General features: G+C 32.9%; 1 protein-coding gene across 9 annotated transcripts in view; it reads left to right on the top strand.

Moving 5' to 3' along the window:
* Positions 1–12,733, top strand: part of LRRC7 (leucine rich repeat containing 7) — a 467,042-nt gene that overhangs the window by 134,900 nt on the left and 319,409 nt on the right. For 2 of the 9 annotated variants that reach the window (XM_081056898.1, XM_081056906.1), the window contains exon 3: positions 3,678–3,753. The exons of 6 other annotated variants lie outside the window; for them this stretch is intronic. In XM_081056898.1, coding sequence (XP_080913024.1) covers position 3,753 — 1 coding nt within the window. In that variant the 5' untranslated portion in view covers positions 3,678–3,752. The remainder of the gene's footprint in view (positions 1–3,677; positions 3,754–12,733) is intronic. One more of the 9 variants, XM_081056899.1, reaches the window with a different exon arrangement.

Below are 12,733 nucleotides of genomic sequence, written 5' to 3'. Positions count from 1 at the left end.
TCTGTCATATCACGTCTCTGATTATATTTAAACCTGGTTTGGATGGTTGCCCCTCAATGACAAGTTTTTCTAGGAGCCTTATTCGAATACATTGTATCCCAGAACCCACACAATCTGCCTACCCAGAAGGCCTTAGTCTCCTGTTAGGAATTCTGTTTGCCCTCTTGTTTCTGAAAGGCCTTCATGTCTCTATTTTAAAGCTCTGCCTTTAAATTTAAGTGACTTAACAGCGCTCACTTGCAAAGAAAACCCTTGTTCCACCCAGATCTTACAATTCCAATGTTGAGTGTATGGTCTCATGTTTTGTGGAACGCACTTCAACTTTAGTGCTTTAGGGTGGCACCTGCAAGAAGTGACAAAAAATCCTAATGCATTTTCTGAAGATACTGGTGACTTTCAAAATAGAGTAGATTCTCACTCGCTAAGGATGGCGGTGGTGAAATTCTTCCTAAAATTATGAACAGACTCTGCTATATAAATTTCTTTCAAGCTTATAATGCAACCTGACCATGATTCTTGCTTGGATTAGTGCTTATCAAATTTATTTGATGTGCAGTACCTGTACTTAATTAGCTCCTAGAATATTATTGATAGTAAATAATCAATGATTACTAGTAATCAATCAGAAAAACACCGAGACCATTAACCATGAGACAGAGTTCAAGTTCTTAGCCAATTCAGTATCTATTTCAAAGTATTTTTGACATTTCAAATCCGCTGAATTTTTCATTTATGCAGTAGTGGGAAACCTAAATCTAAACCTTAACCTTTAGTATAATCATGAGTGCCCATTGTGCCCTCTGGTTTCAACAGGTTAATTTTAATGAACATTGAAACATTTGCATTAGGCTGTCTCATTTAATTACAATTGAGATGTGAAGCTGGGAGTTGTAGGGCTTGGCATACAAATCTGGCATTTACTGTGCAGCGATGGCTCGAGTGCTGTAGCACCAGTTATTAAATAGTGCAGTGTCAGCAGAGTGATAAACACTTATTAGAAGCATTACTGCACATGGTGTGTTCACCTCTATTATAACCAAAAGGTTCTTTTTTTCTCCCTTCAACGTTAGCCTTAAAAATGTGATGTTCCCTGTAACTAACTATATTAGGTCTCTTATAAAAGAAAAGTAAAATACTGTATAGAAAAGAGTGTGTGCTCCTAATATTATCTCCCTTCTCTGAAGAGTGTGCATGTAATGCTAGCCATTGCAGGGCCCAATTCTGGTGATTTGTAAAGAACAAAAACAAATCTACTTATTCTAAAAATAACATAGCTATATATTATACTATTATAATATAACTATAATATAATAATAATATGACTATTATAATATTGTAATGTGGTATAGTATACTTCAGCACAGTATTGTATAAATAATAATATAATGATAATAACAATACATTATTATTCTAAATTCAGACATATATTTCTTTCATTATATTGAATGGGTAATCTGCCTGAAAGTGAAGGGGCTCTTTTCATTTTTAACAAAACAGCAACAAAATAACAGGAAACGAGATTATAATAATTTATTTTTAATTACATATCACTTTGTTGGGTACTAGAATAATATATTTTAAGCTTATAATTTCATTTCTACAATAAAACAATAAAAAAATATCTTCCTCCTAAGGAGAATGCTTAGCTGTTAGAACTGTTAAAGAACCAATATTCACATTTGAAGATCCAGTTGGCTTTACTGAGCAATTCCTAAGTCAGACATCATCCCATCTCGCAAATAGAGAGTTGCTCCAAGAAGCTGTAAAATATGGAAGGCTTATATAGGCAGAAACTAGTCAGGACAACAAAAGAAAAGAAAGGGTTAAGCAAAAGAAAAGAAAGGATTGTTTCAGGCAAGGTTAGTTTCCCTTAGGGGAAGGTGGGAACTTATCAGACAGATTGCCTCAGTTTCCTTTGGGGTTTGCTGGGGATGGAACGGGCCCACATGACAAATTACTTCATTGGTACTGACCAAAAAATTCCAGAGTGATCAAATAAGATTACATTCCTGGAGAAGGTTGAAAATGTAAATCAGGTCAGGTATTAAGTCTAGATTCCATGTGATGGGCTTCAGCACAGGTGACTTCATTTTGGTCCTGTTTTCTCTTTTAACAGAACTTATTTTACATTATTTTTTTTAAAAAAACTATTTATGAGCCACTTAAGATTAATTTTGCAATTTTATAGATAAACAAGTTAAAATAGGATATTTCAGTTTTCTAATCTATAGACCTAGGCTGTATTAAATGGTATTTAATCAGACTGTATCTTTGACATTCTACAAAATTCAGGATAATGTATTGCAGACTATAAGCATTTCATAATGTAACACTGTAATGGTGGTGTGTAAATCACTTTCAATTTTAGTATAAAACTAAAAACCAAAAGTATTAAGAATAATTATAACTACGAAACTTTCTATTTCATTTTAATAATGCATTTGTAATCAGAAAATTAATTCAGCCTAAACACATGGTTTGCTAAGCTTTACTTATTCTAAGACTGCATTTTATACAAGTAAAGAATTGCATCAATTAAATACATAATTTCCAGCATTTTAACTACTCTTTAATATTTCACTACAGTTTTTATTTCCAAAATATCTTTTAGAGTTCTAATTTCAAGGAGAGATTTTTTTAGTATCTAAGTCTTACTATGTACAGTTGAGTTTATTAAGCAGCTCTTGAATATTATTTTTGTCCTTTCACTTCCCATTTAATTCTTTTATCAGAAGATTACACTAAATTATAACAAGAGAGCTTCCCTGTATGACTCCTAAAACACACCGGACAGTGTCTGACTCTGTGCATGGACTAGATACTTCTCTGTTCCACTGATAAGTGAAGGTCCCTGTAGTCCTCATTTACACATTTAATAATTATATAGAGATTCTTGTGTTTTCTAAATGTAAAGCCTTCATATTAAGTATTCAAACAAATAATTTCAAGTTACCATTTTCTTCTTTATTTCCCATATCAACCGTGGTTTATAAATGTATAGAGTGCAAACCACAATACCAAATAAATGTGGATTTCGGCATTAACCTCATGGCAGTCACTTTTATAAAACAAATTTATTACAAATGCATATGGGCATTTTAGGCTCAATTATTATAATTACAATATAGCAAACACATTAAGCTATGCATATATACACATGTAATAAGTGCGAGTCTCAAAGCACTTTGTTTTAATGATCACTGGGAGTTGCCAAATCAAGGTTTAAGGTCTAATAGTGAGAACACAAAACTTTATGTTTTCAAAATAATTAGAGGAAAAGGCAACTCTGACTGGTACGAATCTAAATGATGAAATATTTTAAAAGAAATTCCGCTTTTATAACTTTTACTATTTAGTTATTAGGACTAAAACAGGAAAGGAGGAAAATCCCTATACAAAGAATTTTCCTTGAAGCTATTGAAATGTTGTTTTAAAAAGGAATATTGAACAATAATGTCATCCTTTTTTTCCACACCGGATTTGTATATTCACAGCTCAAATGTTTAAAGTGGTAGTTTTTGTAGAATTATTCTGATAAGATGTGTAACCTGACAATTAGAAAAACTTCTGGTTAAGCAGTACACATTCCAGTTTTGCATATTATGTTCATTTAGATGTATTTGTCCATTTATAAGTGCAGTTAATTAAAAGTTTGTACATTTTCTTTTTTTTTAAAGGAGCCCGCTACACGAAAAAAATGCAAGTCAAAGTGGCCACAACCTAGAAGTCTGCAGAGACAGAAATAACTAGCAAGTAGATACTATGTTATTTTACTATGCTTAAGTATATAGAATCCAGTAGTGTTCTGAGAATTTTACTCTATAATGACCTAATAGTCTCGTAATGTTAAATTTATACTTAGTAATATTTATGTTAACTATACATCACAAAAATAGGAAGAAAAATAGTAACTATGGATTTAAGGAAAGTAATTTTCTGTCAATAATAATGAAATGATTTTGGTCAGGAAGGTGAGTTTAAATATTGTATCCTCTCTCAGATCTTATTGTTAGAGCTCTAACTCAACAATATATATATATTTATAAAAAGAGTAAAAATCTCCCTATACCTTGTGACATATATAACCGCAATATAAATATATTAATTACTCTCATAAACCATGAATTAAAATTACACTATCATCATTATGTTTTTAAGAAGTAGAGTGAAATTACATTCACTTTTGAAGGTTACATTTCAAAATTTCAAGGTGATATCAAATGAAATCCAGACACAAAGCAGGAGCTTTCCATTTATCAGTACTTACTGACATTTTCAAGAAATGAAATAGGAGGTTCAATGATGAAATCATGCGATGTTTGGATAAGTGAATAAGAAAAGGGTAAATAAGATTATTTGAATGAAAAGAAGACTCTTTGAAAAATCTCATTGTTCCACATTAAAAAGGTTGGAGTTGATTCTTTCTCCTCAAATATATCTTGAAAATTGTCATCGCATCACAAAATATTAAAGCTAAAAGGATTTTAGAAAGTATTTACATCAAATCTTTCATTGTACAGATTAAGGAACTAAGTTGCAATTAGAAATTTATTTTACATGTTATAATTACATATATATGTATAAACATAAACACATATAGATTTATATGCACATATATACATAATATACATATATTTTAAGATAAAACTTAATACATTTAATTCTTAATTTAGCAAGTATTTTTCAATGGTAATGATTAAAATATGCTTACAAAGAGAAATGTATAAGAAATGATGGCAATATCCACAATCAAAATGTTTTAGAAATTGTACATATTTTTATATTTGAAATCCTAGGGTAGTAGAAATTTCTATAATTATAAAAAATGTTTAAAATTGTGTTTCAGTTGCTGAACAATACAGATTCCTAAAGAATTATATAAGCCAATAGAAGGTTCTTCCCTTTCAATCTTATTTTACAGCTGTATAAATGACAAGTCATGGATGATAAACACCTCACATATGAACTCTATCAAATATTTATTTGATTGGAACCACACATTTTGATAAGAAGAATGCTAAGCAAATAGAGATGAAAAACATCATCATAATATAAATGATTAGCCCTTAATGTATTTGGTTTATAAATTCAGACTTTTTATCTTGGGTTTTCCTACAATGATACAGGCTTACCCTGTGAGTCAGTGGAAAGAAAGGTACTTTCAGAATACAGAGACTTTTCAAATAGTTCAATTGGGTTATCTTTGTGTTGAAGGAGAGAAAGTTGTGAAGATGTGTTTAGAAATACGTTGGTAATAGTCAACATCAATTTTAGCTCAGAAGGAAATGAAGACCATAATTTAAAAGGTCTTGAAGAACTTCAAAGAAGAGTTAGTGAAAGAAAGGAAAAACATCTGGTAGACTGCTGGGAGAGAGTCTAATGGTGGAAGACCAGGAAATTGATGCATGCAGTAATCCAGATGGAAAATTTTAGGAGTCAAAGTGGTTAAGCATTAAGATACAGAGCAGGACTTTGATTTGAAAGAAATACCTTCTTCATTCGATTCTACATGAATTTGGATTGGGTGAATACTCATCCTGTTATTTGAGATCTGGAACATTAAAAGAAGAGCAGTTAACTTTCCGTAGAGGATGTTAAAATGCTAACTTTCATATAGAAAACTGAAATTCAGGTGCCTCTAGCATAGCAAAATGGGGTATCAGAGAGATGGTGCAAATTGAGAACTGGATCTCTAGGACTAGAAAACAGACAGGCTTGATTTATCTAAATACAGATAGTGATTGAAGCAACAGAATCAAATCAGGCAGACAACACATACAGAATAAAAGGGGCTCATTACCACAGGTACAATTCCTAGGATCATCAATATTCAGTCATCAAAATTCTGTGTAGAGGAAGCAGTATCAGACACAAAAACTGAACAATAATCAGAAGTATAAAGAAAACTGGCTTCCAATGCTGTTGTTTTGTTTTTTAAAGAAACCAAAGAAGCAGAGAAATTCATAGCGTTTAACAGTGTTAAATGTTGCTGAAGAGTCTAGGAAGAAGATGACTAAGGGAGAAAAAGGTTTTGCATATCACAATTAGTCAGTCATTGGGAATCCTAATGGAGATAATCCAACTTTGGAAACCAGATGGATTTATGAATCCGTTTCAATATAGTGATTTTATTCTTTACCTTATCTCCTTCCTATATCAATCCCAATAATAGAATTACATATTTTTTTAGATTTATCTTTGCATAGTTTACTATATTTTTAAATTCAGATTTACTCAGAATATCTTTCGGTTATAAACATGCTGAAAGATCCCATAATTTTACTTTGGATAAGGAAACCTTCATTACTGGGTGATCCCATCAAATATAAGTGGCCTATTATTATTTCATTTAATAATCTCATAAATGAAAGCTGGCAAATGTTCTGCTTGCCTCTGTGTTGGGAAAACCCCAATCCTCCTCCTGTGTTTCCCCTTTACTCTCACACGACCACACTCACACACTTCTGACAGCAGATGTGTGGGGTTTTACCCAACAACAAGCAATTTTCTGTGACACCAACTGGGCATCCTACAATTCAACTCAATTCTGACACTATCTACTGGAGATACCATGCTTCCCCGAAAATAAGACCTAACCGGAAAATAAGCCCTAGCATGATTTTTCAGGATGACATCCCCTGAACATAAGCCCTAATGTGTCTTTTGGAGCAAAAGTTAATATAAGACCCAGTCTTATTTTCGGGGAAACACGGTAGCATCAGATCCTACAGGTTAAAGATTGAGTCCCACAAGACTGCCCCCCCCACCACACTTCAGATGGCAACCTCAAGTAGGAGGACCTCAGGTTACCCCCAACTTCTGTCCAACATGACTACAAATTATAGGTCCCCATGACTTCCTCCCCTGAGTTTTTACTGTTTTTTTGAACAGCTCACAGAACTCAGTGAAACACAATTACCAGTTTATTAAAGGACATGATAAAGGATACCGATGAACAGCCAGATGAAGAGATACATAGGGCCAGGTCTGGGAGTGTTCCCAGCCACAGGAGCTTCTGTCTTTATGGAGTTGAAGTATGTCACCCTTCAGGAATGTGGATGTGTTCACCACCTGGAAGCTCTCCGAACCCCATACTATTAAGATATTATGAAAGTTTACCGATGTAGGCATGATCAATTATTAACTCCATCTCCAGCCCCTCTCCTTGGAGAATGGGGCTGAAAATTCCAAGCTTCTAATCATGGCGTGGTCTTTCCTGTGGCCAGCCCCTCTCCAGGGGCCCACCCAGGGTCACCTCATTAGAACAAATGACACTCCTATCTCCCAGGAAACACCAAGAGATTTAGGAGATTCAGGAACTGGGAACAAAGACCAAATATTAGAACAAAAGATGCTTCTAGTGCCCTTATCACTTGGGAATTTACAAGGGTTTCAGAGCCTTGTGGTAGGAAATGGGGAAAGAACCATATATATATGGTTATATATATATTTAAAGTTTTATAACTTTAACTTTAAAATTTCACAGCCTCACATAGTAGGTACTAGTAAGTTATTTTTGAATGAATGAATTAATGTTTTTCTCCATTGGGATTATTTCCACATTTTTTTAAAGTACCATCTTCTCTCAGCAAAGACACTCAGAATTATTTGACTATCTTCAAATCCTTTAATAAGCAAATGAGACTAAGTAGAAAATAAGAGTAACTCTTATATGTGAGATTTTTCCACCTGTTTCTCATTAGTTCTATTTTTTTATTTTTCTTGCCCTGGAACTATAGAGAATTTTAATAGTTGTAATTGGGGCATAAAAGCCATGAAATCTTTTTAAACATTTTATTTAGAAACAGATTACTTTTAAATATCTGTATTTCTTTCTTTCTTTTCTTTCTTTTCTTTTTTTGTTGTCTGCAGTAAAAATAGTCTTATAAAATAGCTTATATAATCTATGCTCATTGTAAAAAAAAAAAAAAATTCAAGCAATGCATGAAAGTAGGATGAAGGAAGTAAAAATTGCTTGAAAAGCCAGACAAGTCAAATAGTCACAATTAACATTAACATTCCTTATGGAAGGACCTCTTTCTCATTATGCAATGTTCCTTTTTATTTCTAATAATGATTCGTGCTTTGAAGTCTACTCTTTCTGTTTTTAGTACAAATACTGCCAGCTTTCTTTTGGTTAATATGTGCATATTTCTTTTGGTTAATATGTGCATATTTCTTTTGCATCCTTCTACTTTCAACCTTCTTTGTTCTTATATTTGTAATTTCTTGTAAGCATCACATAATAAATAGCATCTATTATTTGGAATATTTAGTCCATTTACATTTATATTTAATTGCTAATATAGTTGAGATTATATCTACCATGTTACCATTTATTTTCTCTTTAATCCACCTGATTAGGTTCCTTTTTCTCTCTTTCATTGCTCTTTTGGAATTTTGGATTAATATCTACTTGTTGTTATTCATTTATCTCTATTAACGTATGCAGACATATATTCTTTTATTGATCTTATAGTGATTACTCTAGAGATTTCAGCATTCATCCTTTACTTACTACAGTTTAATGCAATATATTAAAACAAATAACCTGATATTACTTTAAACAATAATCTGATACTGATATAACATTAGAAGATTTTACCTCCATCTTACACCATTATTATTCTGATACATGTTTCTATGGGTATCTTATCTTAATCATCACTCAAGACATTTCTATTGTACAGTCAATATCCATTTACATTTACCTGCATATTTACCCTTTCCACTGTCTTTCATTTCTTTCTGCCTATCTGTTTTCCATTTGGGAATATTTTTGTTATGTCTGAAGGACTCTCTTTAGTATTTCTTTTAGTGTCCGTGTGCTGGAAATAAATTTTCATAGCTTTCATTTCTTTAAAATTTCTTTATTGCATCTTTGTTTCTGAAGATTATTTTTACTGATTATGGGATTTCTTTCAGCACTTCAAAGATGTCATTTCAATGTCTTATAGCTTCCATTCTTTCTGTTAAAAAGAAAGTCATCTGTCTTACTGGTTTTCCTTTGATAATTATTTGTTTTATTCTTTAAATGATTTTTAAAATATTTTTAAATAAAAATACTTAAATATTTAAATAATATAAAATTTACAGTCGGAACCATTCTTAAGTGTACAGTTCAATGGCATTAAATATATTCACATATTTGTGCAACCATCCCAAACATCCACTTTTATAACTCTTTATCTTGCAAAACTGAAGCTCTGTACCCATTAAAAAACAATTTTCCATTCTTCTTCCCCCCCAGCCTCTGCCAGCCACCATTTTACTTTCTGTCTCTAAATGTGGGACTTCATATAAGTAGAATCATATAGTATTTGTCCCTTTGTGATGGGCTTATTTTTCTTAGCATAATTTCCTCCAGTTTCATGTATATTGAATTAGCATGTATATAATATGTCAGAATTCCCTTCTTTTTAAGGATGAATAATAATTCATTTTATACATGACTTTTATCTATTAGTCTTGATGGACACTTGGTTTGCTTTCACCTTTTAGCTATTGTGAATAATGCTGGTATGAACATGAGTGTACAAATATTTCTTTGAATTGCTGATTTCAATTCTTTTGGGTATATCTCCAGAAATTGAATTGTTGAATTATATAATAATTTCATTTTTAATGTTTTAAGAAGCTGCCATACTATTTTCCGTAGCTGCTACACCATTTTACATTTCCATGAACAATGTACAAGCAAACTAAATTTTCCGCATCCTAGCCAACAAAGTTTTGTGAAAGTGAAATGGCATAATGTGAACTTTCAGAAAGTGGAGGATACTTATATGTGCCTAGATGTGGTTTGCTTTCAAGTCATTTTGCTTAGAGTTTGCTGATATTCTTAAAATTCTGGGTTAAAGCCTTTCATCAATATTGAATCATTCCTTGCCATCATCTTTTCGAATACTGTTTCAATCCCCTTCTTCTAGGACTTCAGCTATATATACATAACATATATATAACACATATATAGCTAACATATATATATGTTAGATTTTTTTACTATGTCCCATATTTCTCTTATATTCTATCCTTTATTTCATATTATTTTTCTTGTTTACATTAATTAAATATTCTCTAGTGACATGCCTTATAGTTCACTAGTCCAATTTCTAACCTGATTTTAAATTCATTTATTGAGTTCTGAATTTCAGATATTATATTTTTCAATTTTGTAATATATATTTGATACTTTTTATATATTCTAATTATCTGGTGAAATCCTATTTAATCTGATCTATTTGTTCACCTTTTCCACTATTTTCTTAAACATATCAGTAATTGTTCTAAAGGCCTTGTCTGACAACTCCAGTATCTTATTAATGTTTTAAGGAACTGCCATACTATTTTCCACAGCTGCTGCATATGCATTGGTTTTTAGTATGTGTTTATTCCCTTATATTTTGGTCATTGTCTCTTGCAGTAATGTTTTTATTAAATGCCAGATATTGAATACATAGAATTTTAGAGTTTTAGAATTAGGTGATAATATCGAGGCAAATAAAGTAGAAAAAGTGTTCTACCTAATTCTTTCAGGGAATGAGATGAGTAGAGGCTGGGTGATTCAGTCTATCTCTGGTTATCCCCTCTTTCTAAAGTATAGCCCTCTAGGATTTTCACCTCAAATCTTGGTGTTTTCACCATGATCCTTCCCCCTCTTGAATCTGTCAGTGAGGCAAGACATTCTTCCATGCGTTTCAGAGGTTTCTAGCTAAAACATTGGTTTTCTATGTCATGAAGCAGCAAAATACAGTAAATGACTCAAAGGAAAGATCGGTACACATTTGAGCTTCCTCAATTCTTCAATTTTTACTTCAAGCTTGATGAATCAGAATATGGAGAACTAGATGTCAAGATCAGCCAGGAGGCTATTTCTCTTTTGAGATGAGAAATCTTAGAGGCATATATTTGCGAATGGCAGAGAGACCTACAAAAATTGTACAATTGTGTGGTTACTGAATTTTTGTAAATACAATTATTTCAATATAAAATGGGGACTTGCTGTTTTAAAATAAATCCTCTTCAGCTGTTATTACAAATAATTATCCATTCATTTATTTGGCTTCTTTAAAATGTAATAAGACTGTGCTACTACCAAACAAAACAAATAAACAAACAAACAAAACTTACCCCAAACTGCCTCCAAGTCCTCAAATACATATCCTGAGAGTGCATCAGTCATTGTGTTTACTAGACAGTCAGCGAGAAATTAAAAATCGTATAGGCTATGAAGAATAACCTAAAATGTATAACCAATTTGTATAGTTTACAAGCTGCATCTCTCTATGGACAGAAATTCAAAAGCTAATGAATGACACAATTCTTCAGATCTTACAATGTCAGATCTTTGGTGTCTAAAGGTTATAAATATTATGAGAAGAAAGAAAGTTGTTGAAGGCTAGGCGAGCCACAAAGTAGTGATCATATGCTAAGGAAGCCAGAGATAAGCAAGGAAGTTGACACAAAGGGTACTTGACTCTTAGGGCTGTGATGGGCAGAGAGAGAGATTACTACCAGCTGCTCACTGCAGGCTCCTGGCCAGACTTGTGCTGCTTTGGGTGTCTCCGTATGAGCCAGCAACCTGGCTTCTGTGCCCTGAAGTGTTGCCAGGTGAATGAGTTCCTGGTGCTGCCATGTCTGTCTGACTTAATTCCTAAATTATCTGTGCGGAACAAAGAGCACAGTTCCTACCTGCCGTCTGGTTGAGGACTTTGAAGCTGGAATTTAGGAACTGAGTTTAGTTGTTTAAACCATAGCTGAAACCATAAACCCAGAGATGAAAGGGAGAAGGGAAGAAAACTGACATTTATGGAGTAACTTTTGTGTAGTTTTACATTTATGCACCCATTTTCTCACGTAGCCTTCGTGATACCTCTATAAGAGGGATGAGAAACTAAGAAGCAGAAAAGTTAGTTAAGTAACTTTTAATTACTAAGGGGAAAAACCAGTATTAACAACCTATTTCTATGTGACTTGTAAGACCACTCTCTTTCTACTGTATTGCCAGGAGGAAAGAGTTTGCATGTGAGACATTAGATGAAGAAACCATCATAAAATGTTACCACTCTCATGAAACTCTGTTATAGAGTCATAGCTTCATGCAATAGAAATGGAACAATTTCTTAAAGCAACAACAATGGATCAATGGCAATAGCAGCCAGTATTTATGCTTTGAATGTGATGCCTCTGGCCCGAGTATAAAGGATAGATTGGTGGGAAGTAGGAAAATGGCTATCTGGAACAACCATGGAAAAATTCAGGGAGCAATACCAAGTGGGCTTTTTTTTAATCATAGGACAGAGATCTGAGCCTAAGGATGTGGGTTCAGGAGTTTTCACCAGGAAAAAGGGAACTAAAGCCAAGAGTGTAAATAAGATTTCCCAAGAAAAAAAATGCAAAGCCAAGTCAGAAGAGAACCAAAAACAAAACGGGTTAATAAAACAAAGAACTCATTTAGAGAGGTAGAAAGAAATGAATTTACAGAAGCCAAAGAGGGGGAAAAAAATGCTCAACAGAGTTAAATAAAAACTGCAACGAATTCTAAAAGTTAATGGTATCTCCTAGTGAAGATATCGTAGGGGACCTGTGGGAGAACTTCATAACAGTGTAGATTAAGGAATACAGTGTGTCCTTAGGCAGAGTTCCTTGGAAACAGGCTCTGAGATAAAGAGAATTATCGGGAGTGGCAGGTAGAGAGAGAAATTAAACTATGATGAGGTTACAACAGAAGCCT

Source organism: Rhinolophus hipposideros (genome assembly GCF_964194185.1).
Source record: "Rhinolophus hipposideros genome assembly, chromosome: 8".
NCBI lineage: Eukaryota > Metazoa > Chordata > Mammalia > Chiroptera > Rhinolophidae > Rhinolophus > Rhinolophus hipposideros.
Note: the sequence above shows the minus strand (reverse complement) of the source record. Positions and strands in the feature narration are given on the sequence as shown.